This window comes from Cynocephalus volans, chromosome 12 (assembly GCF_027409185.1).
Source record: "Cynocephalus volans isolate mCynVol1 chromosome 12, mCynVol1.pri, whole genome shotgun sequence".
Taxonomy (NCBI): domain Eukaryota; kingdom Metazoa; phylum Chordata; class Mammalia; order Dermoptera; family Cynocephalidae; genus Cynocephalus; species Cynocephalus volans.
Window position 1 is genome coordinate 52567493 of NC_084471.1, and position 18229 is coordinate 52585721.

Sequence of the window (18229 nt, forward strand, 5' to 3'; positions counted from 1 at the left end):
TCCCTTCTCCCTGCCTTGTCCTCTTACAGTTTATTTTCCTCACCAAAGCAAGGGTAGTTCTTTAACAATGTAAATTGTATCATGACACCCTGATGTTTAGAACCCTTCTATAAATTTCCGTACATATTAGAATAAAACCCAAAGTCCCTGCCATGGTATACAAGGTCATCGCCTACCATTTCCTCCAGAGCTTCCTCTGCTCCAGCTACACTGGTATTCTTGAACAGGCCAAGGATGTTCTTGTCTCAGAGCTTTTGCATGGGCTGTTCCCTATGCCTTGATTCATTCATTTGACAAATGTTTCTTAAATGTCTTCTCTGTGCCCGGCACTGTTCTAGGTAGTTGGGATACATCAGTAAATGAGACGGACAAAGAACCTTGCCCTTGCTGTGCTTACATTTCCAGCTTATTTGCATCTCTCACTCCTTCTGCTCAAATGTCATCTTCTGTGATCTAAAACACAATCTAAAACAGTGATCCCTCTCCTTCACCCCATCATCTCATATTCCTTTACCCTGGTTTATTTTACTTATTAATACCTATCACCATCTGACGCCTCATGTGATTATTTTTTTTGTTTATTACCTGTAGAATGCAAGCTCCATAATAGTGCTTTGCTTGTTTTAGTCTCTGCTGTTGTTGCAGAATATGGCACGGCACGTAGATGCTTTCAAATATTTGCAGAATGAATTAATGCATGTGCTGGATAATCACTTTTAATTTGGAAGCTCATGTCTTCAGTTTTGGGAAGATTTCTTGCATTGTTTCTTTGGCAATTTCCTTGTCTACTTTTTTCCTGTTTTCTCCTTTTCAAACTCCTATTATGATGTCAAATTCCTATTATGATTATTATGAAGTTCCTATTCTTCTCAATGACTTTTATTGTCTTTTATAAAAATCAAAGTTATTCCTTTTCCGTTTTCTTTAATTTGCAGGAGGTATCCTTACCTCTATTTTCTAATCCTTTTTTTTGTGTGTGTGTGCCAAAAAAGGAATGAAATTTTCTAATTCTTATATGGCATTTAAAAATTCTATTATAATGGCTTTAGTTTCTAAGAGGTCTTTTATATTCTCCCATTGTTCCTATTATATTGGTATAATCATTTTTCTTACAAGTTGGACTGAATAGGGTAAAGCAGAAATCAACTTTATTCTTTCCCATCTCTTTCTGTTAAATTCCATCCTGGTTGCAATCTCAGCTAGGTCCCAAACTTTTTCAGTTACTCTTAGATAGGAAAAAAACTTCCTTTTTCACTTTTAGTCACAAGAACAGCTTCCTTTTAGTAATTTTTAAAGTTCTCAGATAGCATAAGACTCTGATCCACTTCCCTTTTCCCTTCCTTCTGACCCCTACCTCCCCAAACACGTTCCTGGTTAGGGCTCGGATACCTGTGGTCGGAAGAGATGCATAACTGACTTCCCTACTTCCTTGCTTTACCTTGTCCTTAGCCTCCTTGCTTTCTAGATACTGTTTCTAACATTTCCAGAGCCAAGCTCAGAAGGAGAGCGGATTAATGAAAAAGGTCTTTTGTGGCTTGTGCAGTGTGTAATCCGATTTCTTCTGAGGTGGCGGGTGCACAATTTCTGGTTCTTTTCTTCGAGGGATGTTTGGAGGTCAGCCCACTGAGGACCGCTGACTACAGCTCCCTTGGTGTGGGTGGGGCTGCACTTCAGGGGCCACCCTTTCCCACTCTCAGCACTTGAATTTCTGGCAATGCACTATTGGGTCACATCCCCCCCACCAGGTAATATTCTTGGGTGGAATTAAACATGACTCCAGGTTGGTTCCCTCTTACCTGTCCAATTGGGCCCATAAGGAAACTCATATATTCTTGCCCTACTTGGGACAGACTTGTTCCTAATATACCTGCCTCTCCTCATTCTGCTATTATACCAGCAACCGGAGTCTCAATCTCTCCCCATTGCATTTCCCCAAGTAGGGATTAGATAATAGCCATTCCGTTTCACCAAGTCCAGGGAACATGTGCCAAGCCCTCCAAATGGTTTCCTTGAAGGTGTTCACACTCATCTTGAGGTAGTGGAAAGCATAACCCTTCTCTTTCTGCAAATGGACATGCAAAGGAAGCATTGTGTAGGGACACAGTGCTTAGAAAAGGCCAGAGAATTTAGGACTGTAGATATTAATTTTTCTCCAACTAGAGGAAGAAAAGGGACTTTCTGATAATGCAACTCTGTAAGCTGCCTAACAGTTCACCTGCCACTGAGGGCATCAGAAATGTGCCAGCTCAGCCCCAAAGGAGGCATGCCTCCCTGATGCATCACTTTAGTCCTGAGATCTGTGTCTCTAACCCACAGTGTTCTAGAATAGTGAACACATATGCCTCTGTACTCACAGAGACAGAGATATAATATTAAAAGAAGTATTATGACAGGTAATCAGTATTTATATAGATTTTGAAAGGCCATTAGAGAAGAGTTGTTGAAAGTAGGATCATGAGAATCAGACAGACCTGGATTGAGTTTTAGCTCTGCTGGCTGTAAGTGTGTGACCTCAGGCAAGTTATTAAACATTTCAGAATTTTATCTGCTAACAAATGTTAATGGTAACACCTATATCCTAGGTATTAGAGTTTTCTGTGTGCTGGGAACTTGGCACCACCAGCATCCCTGCTGTCTAAGGCTGGGAACTACCTTTCCCAGAGTCCTCTTTTCTGTGTGGTTTCGGGTTGGAGTTTGTGAATGAGACCTTGAGTGTGCTTGTGCAAGACTTGGATGGCAGAAGTGAAGAGAGACTGCTGTTCTCAGGGTAGGTTGCTGAGGTTCATCTGACAGGGCTTCACCAGATGTGGGAGCTCACAGTCCTCTCTGTGAGCTCTCACTCTGTAGTTTTGGCAGGATTCTCAGACTTCTCCATCTACACTCCAGTCTTCAGGCTGAAGTCATCAGTGACCTTTTTCTCTAGTCCTCTGGCTGTTGCCTTGTAGACTGTCACTCCCCCAGCTTCTCTCACATCCATGTAAGCTCTCTATGTGAGGCCCCTTATTCCTGTGCAACTTATAGTGGCTCTGTTTTCTTCATTGAACCTTTCTGATACACCTATGCAATCTTAAGACATGTCACAAGCATGCAATAAATATTAACTAATAATAATAATAATAATAAATCAGAGGAAATATTCGTCAGAAAAAATGAGACTAATAGACTAATAATGTTAAATGATGTGTCATTGCTTAGGAACAACAAAGATAAGGAGGGGTACAAAAAGAGATGATTTTAATAACCGGATGACAAGAATGGTTCACATTTCTACAACACTTTTCAGTCCACAAAGTGTTTACATACTGGCTGTGCGTATAGTTGCAGAGTTTAGTCTTCCAATCAATGAACTGAACACACGTTTTATGACGTGTACAATTGTTATTGTGCTGCATGGTAATTAGGCTTAAGTGGTAGTAGCTGGTTTTGAAATGACTGCAATTGGAATTAATTTTACAGAACCAATATTTTTTTTCATCTTGGTTCACAAGTATTGAAAATTTTCCTTTATGTTGTGTTTGATATTCCTATAGGTAAACAGACACATCTTGGCCCTTCAGGTCCAGTTCCTTTTTTCTTGTTTTGCTCCAGGGCTGGAGTTCCTTTGCTCCTCTCTATCCCCAATTCTCATCCTTCCTTTGCCCATAGAATTCATGAGTAGAATGTCCTACTGGCCCCTGGATCTGGCTTTCCTGGATGTTTGAATGGCACCAACACCACCAGAATGTCTGGGAGCACAAGACTGTGGTTGATCCACCCCAGTAGCAAGACATAATCACCTGGCCACAAGGTAAGGTAGGGAGACCAGGAAGGGAAAGGGCGAGATTCAGATCTAGTGTGTTGTCTCTGGGAGTTGTGAACCAGAACTAAGGGTCGGAAAGGTTTAAGAAAGTGCTAAGGGTTTCTTTCTAGGATCCTGGAGGTGCTAGGAGTCATTTCTTTGCTAAGGCAGAAACCAGAGAGGAAGAGACCATATTCTATCTGGGTATCCGTACTGTGGCAAAAGGAATCAGTGCTGACAGATACCCTCCTTCACTCCTGAAGGTCTGGGGATTAAGACTCTAACAGCTGCATTGAGACTAGCTTCCAACAGGACCAGAGGGGCTTTTTGTCTATGGCTTCAAATATATACTCTTGCTAGGAACATCGACTGCTTAGGAACATGTTTTCGATGATGCACTGTCCACATCCCACTTCCAGGAAGGGTGTGTTGCTGCTGCTACTGGGAGTGCCCTCTGCTGACAGCCCCTTTAGCGATTACCTCCACTGCAGAGTCACCTTGCTCAAGGCCATGGCCTTCCTAAGGGGGCTCATTACAACGCTGACAGGCCGTTTTAGTTCAGGACTCCTCCTGGGGTGGGTTAAGGCTGTCGTCAAGCCTGCTGTGCAGCTAAACTCCTACCCAGTTCTGCTCCCTTGCCCTCCCTTCCACTCCCTTCCCTTCCCAAGTCTCTCACTAATAAACTTCATCTGCTTCCCAGAGAACCCAGTCTGCAACAGACTGCGCTCTCCATATCTCCAATATTTTTTGATATTTCTATTTTGTAGTTGTCTTCTTTGCCATTCTCTTTGACCATACCAGTTTATACCTGTCTTACTCATTTACTGTCATTTTGTGGAGTTTTAAGGGAAAATAGAGATAAATGCATGCATCTGAACTGGCATTGTATTAGTCAGAATTAAATTGCTGGGAATATAATTTTTTCTAGCTATTCAAAACAGAAAGGGCATTTTCAGGGTAAGTCTACCAATTCTTCATTCCTCCTTTACCATGTAACTTTGCAACTGCTATCATCAAGGGGGTTGAGTCTATCTCCCTTGCCCTTGAATCTGGGCTGGCCCTTTGACTTGCTTTGACAAACAGAATGTGGTAGATGTGATGGTATGCTGCTTCTAAGCCAAATCCTTAAGAAGCCTTGCATACTTTGCTCTCCATCTTGGAATCTTTCCTTTGCCATGAGAACAATCCAGGCTAGCCTGCTGGAAGATGAGTTCCCACATGGAATGGTGATGATTTGTCCTTGCTGAGGCCATCTGAGACCAGTCAGTCTCTAGCTACCCATCAGCTGACCACAAATACATGAGCAAGCTTACTGAAATCAGCTGAGCACAACCTAGATCAGCAGAACTGACCAACTGACCCATAGATTCATGAACAATAATAAATGGTTATTATTTTAAGCCATTGAAAATGGGAGTGTTTATTATACAGCATTATTGTGGCAACAGATGATTGGTACAAGCGGCTTAAAGAATCATTAGGAGGGATGGAGAAGTATACTCTAGGGCCACATCACAGAGCAGACTCACTAAAGAATCCTACCATCGGGAAGTTGTAGAACCAAGAAGCTGCCTGTTAAGTTGATAAACCATTGCTACAAGCCCTCACTCCATCTCCACCATGACCAGGAAGCTGCAAATAGAGCAAAACTCCAGAACTCTGTTGCTGCTGCTACTGCCATGATTCAAAGCATCATAATGGATGTCTGTGCTCTGCTTTTCTCCCTCTTAACTCAGTTTATGCAAGTGCTTCTGATCAGCAGAATGTAGGTTATACCTTCACTTTAGCTGCAAAGGGGTATAAGGTCAAAGGAATTTTTAGCTCTCCAGCTTCTGCAGTATGAGGAGGTTGGAATGAATTTGGAATGAGTCAGTCTCAGTGTCTGCACCAGCTATGATCAACTAAAATGAGCATCATTCCTAAAACTTATTTCACAGTAGTGCTCAATGATAGTGAAGCAGTTTCTTTAAATTTATATGTGCAGTATTTATCACTCTCTACACTGTCAAACATCATTAATTCCATTAATAGAAGTTGAGAGTGAATGTAGTACTAACATTTTACAAACTCATGCTCCAGCAAAATACATATAAAAATCTTTCAAGAGAAGCAACAATTATAAGCTACAGAAGAGAGGAAACTGACTTTATGTTCTGAAAAATTCTTGGTCCCTTATTGTTACTTTATATAGCATTACTAATGGAAAGAACAGTGATTTCAGAAGACATAATAATGGCAAGCTGGTCTTGACCTGTAGTTATTAAGGTTCATATACATTAAATATGTGATAGAAGAAATATTTCAAAAATTTATTTTGTCATAAGGGTAGAAATTTATAAGATTCTTAGGAAGGCTGTTGGGTAGCATCCTCTGATTTAGCCTTAAGATACGGCATCTGGTTTTCTGTGATCAGGCAATTAATGTTGCCAAATCTGCAGTTATCAAATCTAAAAAAATCTGTATCCCTTGGGTGCTTTGTAAAGGGATGTTGATTTAAGACAATGAAAAATCAGTGAAGAAAAGGAAAGGTGATTCTTAGATAACAGAATATAATTCTTAGATAACAGACATTGAAGGCTTTACAATGAAAGGAATTTTGTGCTTCCAAATTTTGTTGTTTGTGTCTTGTTCAGCTGAGGCACAACATTATTATTATGGTATGTGAGGCTTGCAGTGGTTTATGCCTTACTAAGAACTACTTTACTCAGCCATGTCCTTGTATGGTGAGGAGTCCCTCAGGCTCACCAAAAAAAAAAAAAAAAAAAAGTCCTTGTTGCCAAGAGAACCTGGAGTCCCTCCAAAAGGTGCCCCACTGATTCAAAAGTCAGACACTCCCTTGTCAACAAAAGCATCCCATGGCTATGTGTCTGTAGGGCAAATCGCACTTGGCTCATTGTAAGTCTTAATCACAGTCCCTGTTTATTTGATTTTTACTGACATTAATGTGAAGTTTCAGCAATTTTGCTTCTGGGCTAGAATCCATTGATTTAGTTTTGTCTTTTTTATTTTTAGTTTTGCAATCAGAAATTCATTCACACGAGGAAAAATCAGTTAATACCTGGAAAAACGCAAAAGCAAGCAATTGTCAGACTGTTTTTTGGCAAAGTCCGAGCTCAAGACTTACCAATGAAAGCTCAATTAAGTTTGACCCAAGAGAGAGTTCCAGAGCTAAAGAGTATTACGAAGCCTGGAAGCTGGAAAGTTGCCTAGTGTAGGAGCTAAGGGAAAGCTTCCTCTTCACATCTGAAGGTTCACTGAAAAATCAACTGTCAGGTTTCAATTAATATGAAGAAAGGGCAAAACAAATTTGATTATTTTAATGTGCTGGGAGGGGACAATGCATGAAGGAATGGCAGGAGAGTGATTACCCAATGACCTGATGGGGCACGGATACTTATACACCCATCTTCATAGGGAAAGGGGAGAGGGGGGTGTGGGTGTAAATAATTATTAGGGGGACTCAATGGGCCTGGAGAACATACAATGGCCTGGGACAAAGTCTATTGGGCTCACAAAGCAGACAATGACTGGTAAATAATTCTCTTCAAAATACTGAATGGTACCAAAATAGAAGACAATGGTTTGTGACAAAAGTCTGTCCAGGTGTGTTGACAGACTTTGGTCTTTCTTCCTGTGATATAAATTAAGTTAATGAAAACTCAGGGAAAGGACCAGAGGTAATTGCCATCTTCTTCGGTGGGTCGCGACTTTAGGCAGATAAGGGAACAGCTTCATCATGTGCGTTGGAGAGACAGGACTGAGAGACAGGAGGGGGGAGAAGTTGGAGAGACCTCGAGCCTGTTTCTTTATTCCAACAGGTCAAAGCACCATATTTTAAGGTAACAGCCTTTGAACCTCAACACTGATAAGGTATTTCAGAGAAAATTACATATATACAAACACGAGGCTGTCGTATCACTGCGTTGATAAAATAGTAGTTTCTAAAACAGCTTTACTCTGATTTCTGAAACAACAAGGAGAAAAAGAGAGACAACAGACAGAAAGTAATTTACCTTTTTGGGAACCAATCTTGAGCAAATGTTAGTTAAATCTTCCCAAGGAATATCTGGCCTGTATTCAGCTACCTAGGGCGCAACAAAAGATAAAGTGGATGGCCTCTAGATCAGGTGTTTCCCAGGATGGAATTTAAAATCCTTTGTCCAGCCTGCTGGTCAGTTCCCCATCTTGGATCAGACTTTCCGGCATTAGATTTAAAAGCATCTTAGAATACCAAGGTGCTCACAGGTAGTCCCTTCTTTGCCTCCTTCTTTCTTTCCATTTGCTGTGTTCCTTGTGTATGTGTCTGTCCCCCCATCAGATTATAATCAGATTTGAAGGCCTGGGTTGTGTCTTACTCATCATTGTATCTTCCTTCTTTATCCCTCCTCAGATGGTGTTTTGTTCACGTATAATACTTTTTTTTTTTTGTTAAATAAAAATAAATATAGTTAGAGGCAAATACAAATTCCCAAGTGTTTTAACTGTTACTGAGAAAATGATGGGAGTTTTTAGATTTGTGAAGTGATTGACTTCCTATTTTTAATAGGACGAGTAGTAAACGAGTATATTTATATTTCAAGCACAAATAATAGTTGCTTTAAAGGATTTTGAGATGGTTTTGTCTCTAAAAGAAGCAATAGCCTTACTGTGATGTATAATACATCAAGATGAATCTAGAAAGGGCCAATGGAAGGAGTTATTTTAAGTAAGCTGAATAAAATGCTCTTTGCCTTTATAGCTGCTGCCAATGGAATTAGACTGGAGTGAGGGAAAGAGTACCTGTGAACGATGCCATTATATGACATCATATGACACTTTTTCTTTCTTTTATCTCAACTGACGGTATACTATACTTCTATGTCTTGTTTTTTTTTTGTTGACTGTCTTCCATATCAGTACTTAAAGAGATGCCTCTTTCTTTTGAAGAGTTGCATGGGCATATGCAAATTAACAAGCCATTGCCTGTCAGTTTCAGTCTCACCCTTCGGATCCTGCAAACCACATGGCCAGCTCCCTGTCAGGTTTGCTGAGAGAGGACACTAGAGAGACTGGAATGCTTTCTTTTGCTCACTGTTTCCCTCAGCAGCACTTTAACAGTGACCTTTTACCCCATAGTGGCAGTTGATTGCAGTCTCCAGCTTTTCTTTCTTTCTTTTTGGCATTCCTAGAGGCAGCCTCATTTTGACCCCCTCAGAGGCTCAGCACCAGCTGAGTGGTGGTGACCCCTCCTCAGAGATCTGATCAACTCTGTGAGGCCTCTCCTGCAGACTTCTGCATTCTAGTGACCTCAACATTTTCCCTTTGTTCTCTCAGGGCGTGAGCTGCTTCCTCAGTTGCTGTGCTCTTTCTCCTCTTAGCTTTTTTAAGTTCCCCAGGAACTAATTGACCAATGGTGTATATTAAGTCCTCTCTATTGAAATGCCTAGTGTAGTTTCTGTTTTCCTGGCTGGACCCTAACAGATACAGTACTTGATACCTGAAGGGGCCCAACCCACCTGTCTACTGGTCTGAGGCCCAAAGGAGCAGTGCAGCCTGTGCTGACATCCGGACCAGCTGCAGAGCCTGTTTTTGCTCTGGGCCTTGGATGAACCATAATTTATTTAGCTAGTTCCCTCTAGATGGATGGTTAGGTTGTTTCCAACCCTTTGTTACTATGGACAATGCATTAAACATCCTTAAATGAGTATTTTTCACATATGTGTGATTCTGCCTGTAAGATAAACTTATAGAAGAGGAATTGCTGGGTCAAAAGGATTGCCCAATTGCCCTTCATAGATGTTTGCTAATTTACACACACAGGCAATAGACAGAAATCTACTTGTATGAGAAACAGAAAAATCCACAAAGGGAAGAGGGAGCCCAGTATGATATTCTTGTCTGGCACAAGGGCCTTAGCTAGTAGGAGAGAGAAGCACAGTGTGAGATCTGTCACTGGAGGAATTACTTTCTGGCCTAGACTCCCTGGAATTTACTTGGAGCCCTTTGGAGATAAGGAAGGCTAAAATACAAATGAAAAAACACCTTTAAGACACTTTGGTACTTACTTAAAAGAAGGTAACACAAAAAGGGGACAGAGGTACTTGGCCTCTGCTTACTGCCAAGGTTGGGCAGTTTGAGGAGTAGCTGCACCCAGTGGAGTCTCAATACCAAGCTAAAGTGGCAGTGGTGCCCAGCATCAAGAGTGACATCTACAGATGTGTGGCTATTGGAGCAAATGGCAGTGCTGCTGGGGACACTTAATGTGGTAGCAGCAAGCACCTGTGGAACATCTCCCAGGGACTCCCCAAAACACTTAGGTGGAACTTTGTAGGGTACTGGGTCTGTTTCCTACAATAGCAGATAATGTAAGAGCTGGCAAAACACAGACTACAAAACTCATTTACTGAGGTTGTCTCTTTTCTCATTTCAACATTTTTGCCTCATAAACTGGAGTAGGCTTCTGTTGAACAGTAACAAAGCAAAATATTATTCTTCTGAGTCCTTATAGTACATCTCTAGCAACCCCAGGATGCGACTAAGTTATTTTTACCATCAACTGTTTGGTTTTCCTGTCATTTATTCCCTGCTCAGCAGAGCTCTACTGCAGTTATCATCGTCCTTCTTTAGCAGACAGGCTGCATTCTACATGCTTGCTTTTGCTGATTTCACCTTAGTATTACGTGGTAACAAAGCCATGTGTACACCCAGGGTTGTGTCTTTCCCCTCTTATAAGATCTGGGCTGCCTTCCTGCAGACGATTTTTGTTTTATGTTCCACTGTGTCTTGTTTGTGCCATTCTTAATTTACACAACAGAGATGCTGTCATCACCAATTAACACTAATCAAGGGCCCCCTGGATGCTTGGCTGCATAGGGACTAATTAAATATTCTCTTTGTTTCAGATATCAGGTGGCTCCTTCAAATGAATTTTTAAGTATCTCAGTGATGATGAAGGAAACAAGGCTTTGCAGAAAATGCTTAAAGGAGAGCATCAAGGATTGGTGTTAATATTTGAAAGTTTAAAAGAGGTACACTTTTATTCAGTCAACAAATGACAAAAGTAAAAGGCACTGTATTCATTGCTCCTGGAAGAAGCCTGGCAGCACTCCATTCAGACATCTGCCTTTGATTATCCCATTTTCCTCTTTCCTTATTGTGGTCCTTCTAGTGTTCAAGGCCAAATCTAAATATTTTCTCCTGAGGCTTTTTCTAATCATCTCTGTCCTCAGGAATAACTTCCTGCTCCAAACTCCTGTAACTCTTTTCATTTACACCTCTCATTTGGAAATTTAGCACATGATACATTACACTATTATTGAATAAATATGTGTACATGCTTCTCAAGTATATCAGAGAACTGTCTAGACAATTTATTTCTTTCCCAATCCTGAGTTAGCACAATGGGCTGTCAAGAAATGTTTATTGATTATGATAGCAATAATCTATTAAAATCAGATGGAACTTTATTTAGAAACAAAAAGGGTGAGGTGTTCTGCTCAGTAGAATGTATGCTGTCCAACAGAGCAGTATGCAACTTTAGGCCTGTGCCCTATAACCTCTGGTGCTATTACCATCTGCCTCTGGATGCAAACGGTGCAGGTGCAGTGGAGGTCTCCTAAGCCCTTGAAAGTGGCAGAACCAGACTGCAAGAGCCTTGAAATCTATCTTGTTGGAAGTGGTAAGTCTGTGAAATGCAGTGTTGTAAAAAGTGGTGTCTGGGATGGGCTGTTGGGGACAGAAAGCTAAGGAAATTGGAGAACTAAGAAAAATAAAATCATCATTGTCACAAATAGTAGTTTCTAATTCGTTCTCTCGGTTGAACAGGGCTATCTATGCTAATCATGAATGAGAGCCTCCTGTGGGCCAGTTGATCTTCCTGTTCTAAGCCATGGACAAATCCTGCCTGTGCAGATCACAGACTGATAGCTCTTGCTAGATCAGCACCAAATGGTCTGTCTCTCCTACTATTAAAATAATACCTCAAAGAACATGTCCTGTTGATGGTATGTGGGTAGTGGTGCCTTCATGTATGAAAAACTGATTTGCATAATAAAGTTGTTTTCAATAGAGGGGAAAAACGGGTGAGAGGACAAGGCTGAAGGTCTGGAAGTTGAGCTCACAAGCATCTTTAGTAAACTTTTTCTAATTTAAGTAAGCTCTGTACCTCCGTTTTGGGAGACTGGAGATAGAGGGAAGAAAAACATCACTAGAGGAAGATAGCAGTTTGTCTTTGGAGTTTCAATAAAAAAAATTTTTTTAACCTGCCTAAGCTATATTTACTTTTTGACCTATTCCTCTTGATATGACAATAAATAGCGTAATGTGGCTGTTGGCTGTAGGACTGATATTTAGCAGAATAGACCTGAACACTTTCCTTTCAGAGAAAGGAACGTTCGGTTGTGTCACACATTTGGGAATGAAGAACACACGATCACGTTTTGTGACGTCAAGAAGCTGGGCGGGCGAGGCGGGCCACCCTCGAGCCTCACCAGCACGCAGACCCATTGTTGCGCAGGACCCCTCGAGCCCTCCCAGGACGAAGCTCCCGCGGCGCCCCGCCCATCCCGGGCCCGGGAACCTCATTGGCCGGCCCCTCCGCCCGCCACCGCCATTAGCCCTTTGGATTTGGCACAGAAGGTGGAGGCCTCATTCCGGGCACTGATTGGACAAATCGTAATGACGGTAAGTGAGTCTGCGAGTCTCGATTGGTCCTTAGGCTTCAAAATGGGCGGGGAAAGGCAGAGCGACAGGGCTCAAGGAGGGAAGCGCGGAGTGCGCCGACGCGTAGTCGGGGACGCCAGGCCGAGGTTTTTGCTAGGGAACCGACAGTTGTCGCCCCGCCCCCCCCGGGGGCTTTTTGTCCCGTTAACTGTCGGAGTGGCGGGGGCTCCGGTGCCGGGCGACATGCCGGTGCGCTTCAAGGTGAGGCCGGGGTTCCCGGGCCCGAAGGCGGCGGGGCGGGTGCGGGGCGCGGGGGCCAAGCTGGCTTTCTGCGCCGCGCCCCTCGGCCCGGCAGAGGCTGTCGGCCCCAGCCTGCCTGCCGCGGTCCCGGAGGATGGTCGTCGCCTCCTCTTTCCTAGCTCCCTCAGCGCTCACACACACTTCTGACTTGCCGTGTGTGGAAGAGTTATATGGTACTGAGACGTTCATTTTGGGGGACTATGAGGAGTGGAGGTGGGAGGAGGACACTTTGTAATGGGAACTAAAGGGGACTTCAGATTAGGACACTTGTCCTATTTAGCTTAGCATTTAACCTTCCTTCCCTTTAAAACTTTAAAGTGTGTGTCTTTTAAAAGTTTGAGAAATGAGTTCTCAGTAAAGTTAGGATATGAAAAATACACTTTTTTTTTTTTTAGATAGTTATGCATTTGTTTTAATATTTGTTAAAAGTTCCAGGCAGCTGGTAGCTGTCAGGGACTAGCACCCTTCGACCTAACCGGTGAACACAGCGTTCCATAAATCCTGACTCTTGCTCTTTTATCTTAAGGGTCTATATCCAGAATGGCAGGGAAGTTTGTCTTTCTTTAGTTGAGTTTACCAGTATCAAAGGGTATTTGGCATAATATATAATATTGTGCACTCTGAGAACTTAGGATAAATCTATAGTGATGAGAATTTGGATTGTCACCAGTTTTCAGACAAGAGCTCACACTCTTTTTGGAATCAGACAACCAGCAAAAGGGTAGCCTCTCATAGCCTCTCCGGGCCTCGGGTTCCTTCGAGCATCTGCCTCAAGTGGTTGTGAGGATTAAAGGATATGACATGTGGGAACTGCTTAGCACAGGGCTGGGTAAATATTAGCTTTTATTAAGAAGCTTGTCTGTGTTTAATCTTAAGTCAACTTTCTCTGGAGGTTCAGAAATTATTTTTACTGATGTCTGCTCTAAAACAACATTCATTAATTATGCTGTACTCAAGCTGTACTTTGCATTTACAGGGGCTGAGTGAATACCAAAGAAACTTTCTGTGGAAAAAGTCATATTTGTCAGAGTCCTGTAATTCCTCAGTTGGGCGAAAGTCTCCATGGGCTGGACTTAGATCAGATCAATTAGGTAAGTTAAGCAAGTATAATGTCCATTATAACTTTAGTAAACCTTGAGCTAAGTTTATGAAATGATTTAGTAAAAAATTCAGTTGGCCTGATTGACTTATTCACTTATTTAACAAATGTTTATTGGTGGTTTACTATTTCCGGCTGCTAGGAATATAGCCCTGAACCAGACAATGTCCCTTAACTGTGTAGAGAATCAGGAAACAAATAACTCAATAAATAAACAAGGGGATTTCAGGTTATTTTATATCGGAGAGAAGTGTGGTAGGATACGTGGGGGAAGGTTGGATTGGAGAGAATACACTTTAGATTGGTTGTCAGGAAGGACTCTTCTGAGGAGGTGATATTTGAGCTGAGACCTGAAAGCTGAGAGGTGACAAGCCTGGGGAAGAGAACTCCCAAGGTCTGGAGGAATGGAAGCTTAGATTAAGTAGCTTGCCCCAGGTTCGCAGCTAGCAAGTGGCAGAACCATGATTTGAAATCAAGTCTGTTTTGCTGAAAGCCTGTGAGTTCTGAGCTCACATTCTTGTCATCACACATGCTTCCTCTTTGTATCCCAGGGAAGTGAGAGTCTGGGCCAAGGTTTCCCAGTATGAGGTAGAAGAGAAAGGAGACAGGCTGACTTCACTGTACCCGCTTACTTCTCCCTCACTGGAATATAAGATTTCTGAGCGCAGGGCTCTGTATGTCTTGTTCACCACCTTGTTCCTACCCATGACCTAACACAGGGCCTTGGAGCACTCTGCTGATTATTAAAACTAATTTTTGAATGAATGAACAAATCTGAGTTTGAATTCACAGTAGCTGTGTGACCTTGGGCAAATCAAACCTGTTTTGCCAAGTGGTACTTAGGAAGCCCATTGCATAGTATTGCTGGGGGAGATTAAATGGAATGTTGCCTGTTAAGGGCCAGGTGCATATACACAGATCAGTGCTTGGTGCTCCATGTATGATGTGTGAGACTGCCTGATGTGTAGTATGTAAGTCCCTCAAATGTTAGATGTTTGGAACCAGGAAAAGTAGGGTGCCACACTTGGGGAGTTAGTAAGATAAGGGGAGTGCTTCCAGGGTTAGGTTTGGAGAACAAAGGGAAGAGTGGGAAGCTCTTTTAGAGTTCCTCTAAAGCATCAGGATCTTTAGTCTACAGCCTAACTTCAGAGACGGTGTGTCTCTGCTTTTGGGGCAGGGTGACGGGAACACTGCTCTTTTCATAATCCTCTCTTTCCAAATTATCAGAAATTCTACACATTTGAGTCTCCATTAAATTAAGAATCCAAAATAAATCTGTCTTTAAGTATAGATATCCCACTTAGTGCCTGGAGTGGTATTATGATTAATTAGTTATCCCCATAACATTTTAGCTTAAATCAGCTTCATTTGGCGGGGGAGGGTGATGAAATGAGACCAGGGGAGCAAAGCCACTTTGGAGCATGGTACATTTGGAAGGAAGAAATAGTCTAGGGGAGGAATGTTAACAGGATATTTGAGGTAAGGGAAAGGGCAAAGTGAGAACTCCAGGATGCTCAGAAAGGGCAGTGGGAGGTTAGCAAGAAACTGCAACACTTTTAACTAGGACTGATTGTGCATTCTTTTAACATAGCGTGTGTTTCCCCCTGGGGATTTGCTGGTGCTGGGAGACAAGGAAGACCACTTGAGAATCTTCCCCTTTCATTTTGCTCTTCTACCAATAACTGTGTCAAAGTAGAGAGTAATGTTCTTCAGCCTTTTTTGCTTTCATATCTCCTAAAGGAATGTAGAAAATCTTCACACCCCTTCACACATTTTAAAATTGATATTTAATTTTTTTATCATACGTTTTTTACAAATAGTTTCGAAGATTTAATTTCTGGTTTATTGGGTATTGTATATATGTTTTACATATATTTTGTTAAAACTTTGAAGCTGCCAATTTAGCTCATGCTGTAAGGGAAAATGGCAAATGAGTCCTTATTGGCAAACTAACCAGCCAAATTAGAGTTATTTTCTATGAGAAAAAGTTCAACTTTATCTTTCAATTCAAAAGAATGTGTTAATGTGCATATATGTGTTTCACATGACAACCCTTTCACACTGAATTTTAATTCTAAGATAGGTGGAAAAATGTGGAGCTGTATGGAATAAGGTGATGTTCTTTGTTATTTCTAATCTCTGCTTTTCCTTTGCTGCCAAATATTCTCCCTCAGGAGTTATGCTTTCTTGAATTGTCACTTTATTTGTCCCCCCTCCCCTGAGATTTGGTTATACCTTGGGGTGATGAACCAAAGTAAGTGTATCTGGCTGAGAGGTGTGTCTTTCTTTTATAAAATGGGAAAAGGGTGATTATAAAAGGGGCGGTGGGAAATGGAACTGCAGATGGCAGATGCAGCTCTTAGGCAGATAGATCAGTGTCAGGCAAGAGCACATATGGAGTTGAGGATCTGGAAAATGATTCCCTTAAGCTGCCCATTTCTGCTTATTCCCCTGGAATGTCATTATGTGCCCCCAGACATATATGCACCCTGTTTGAAGACCACTGGTTTAGGGAAGCTTTTAAGGGTGGGGACCCTGGGTTTAGTGGCCAAAACATCCATGGTAGAGGCTAAGGAGCTCTGGGTTTTACCTCATGCCTGATTTTCTGCCCACCTTCTGGTCTTAATCTTCCTTTCCCACCATATGACAGTCTTTTTTCTATTTAAAGAATGGCTCCAAACTAGGGCAATATGTCTGTGGCTGTCATTCCACAGAGTTCCTCTTACCTTGGTAGAAGGTTAAGTTTTTGGCCATTTGCTTGCCAGACAGAATTATAGAGAAATTGTATCTTAGCTCTTGTTAAAAGGGTTCATTCTTTCTAATTCTCAGGAAATCAAGGCAGATGTAGAACCAAGATCCAGCATAATGACATCTCATCCCTTCTGCTTTGCATAAGAGAAGCTTTGTGGAAAGTTCCAAGTTTTGACAGCATCAGGGCCAATTGTTCTGTTAAGTAGCACAGGAAAGTAACTAGAAACGGAGGCAACATGTACTGCCTAGCTTGCCAGGTCCATCACATTGCAATCCTAGTGACTCATGTTAGGATAACTTGAACATTGTGACCCCAATTTAAAATTTTTTGTTGTGGTCAAATTTTTAATACTTCTTTAAAGCAAAATTAAATATTTGATGTTGGAACTGTACTTATTTTTTATCCTGTGATCTAAAGGATACCGTGTGTGTGCGCATATACTTGTATGTATCTCAACTGAATTTTAAATTCCTCTTCTCTCATAGGTGTTATTAAAAGTTGTCTTTGTAACTCTGTGTTTTGGTAGCTGCTATTCTTGTATACTGTGTTTTGTAGGGATCACGAAAGAGCCAAGTTTTATTTCAAAAAGAAGAGTCCCTCACCATGACCCACAAATTTTAAAATCACTTAAGTGGAATGGAACTACCTCAGAGAATGATGTGGTTGTATCACCAGAACGTGAAGCTCCTGAAACACCAAAATCACAAGAGGCAGAACCAAAAGATGTTAACCAAGAAAGAGTTCTCTCATTAGAAGCCTCCAGGGTTCCCAAAAGAACCAGATCTCACTCTGCAGACTCCAGAGCTGAAGGAGCTTCTGATGTTGGGGAAAATAATGAGGACGTAATAACAAGCCATATACCAGTTAATGAAAATGTGGAACTAGAACATTCTACCAAGTGTCTTTCACAAAATGTAGATAATGGGGTAGGCATATTCACTACATTTATTTTCAAAAGCATAGTATTCTTTGTTGGTTTCATCATCATTTCAGTAATATTACATTTTGTGTTAAAAATGTTTCCATTGTTATTTTCTTGTCTAACCTATTAGATAGTTGATAAGAGGCTGTTGAGTTTAGTTATGAATTGGTTCTAAATACTAGCTATTTTGTACTAGTTATATTAAGATGTCCCTTCATTGGGTGGACTGCCTGCCTCTGGATTTTATTCATCATATATCAGCACCTGAGTCCTAAGGGAGAGATCAAGTTGAGACAGAGAAGAGGAGTAGGCCATTACTTCTGGCAGGGGTGCTGAACTGACTTCTACCTAGTCCCTTTTTAAGTTCTTATTGTGTACCAGCAAAAAAACAAACAGAATCCTCAGTTGACAAAATGGAAAAGGAAGGAGAATTCTGGCTGGCTGTCAGAGATCTTGAAGTTCTGCTCTCTTATGTCACACCTGGCCTGTGGCAGGTTTCTGCAAGCACATAAGCAGAGGCTTCAGAGACCTATGTGGGGATCTCTCTGCCTCCCACTCCAGTTCTCCTCCCTGTTTCATGTTCACTACTGACTGGAACCCCAGAGAGGCATTTGGGATTTTTGGAGAAGAATCCATGGCTTGTTGAGAAAGCTTGGGGTGCAAGGGAATCAAGGAAGGTGATGTGTGAGTCTGTGGGCAGGGGCAGGGGTGTCCACAGAAGCAATGTGCAGATAAGGC

At 41.8% G+C, this 18229-nt stretch overlaps 1 protein-coding gene across 1 annotated transcript in view; it reads left to right on the forward strand.

Moving 5' to 3' along the window:
• The first annotated feature begins 12559 nt into the window (after positions 1-12559).
• MDM1 (Mdm1 nuclear protein) overlaps positions 12560-18229 on the forward strand; it is a 28993-nt gene continuing 23323 nt past the window's right edge. The window contains exons 1-3 of the mRNA XM_063075395.1: positions 12560-12679; positions 13695-13809; positions 17125-17495. Of these exons, the coding sequence (XP_062931465.1) occupies positions 12662-12679; positions 13695-13809; positions 17125-17495 (504 nt within the window). The 5' untranslated portion in view covers positions 12560-12661. The remainder of the gene's footprint in view (positions 12680-13694; positions 13810-17124; positions 17496-18229) is intronic.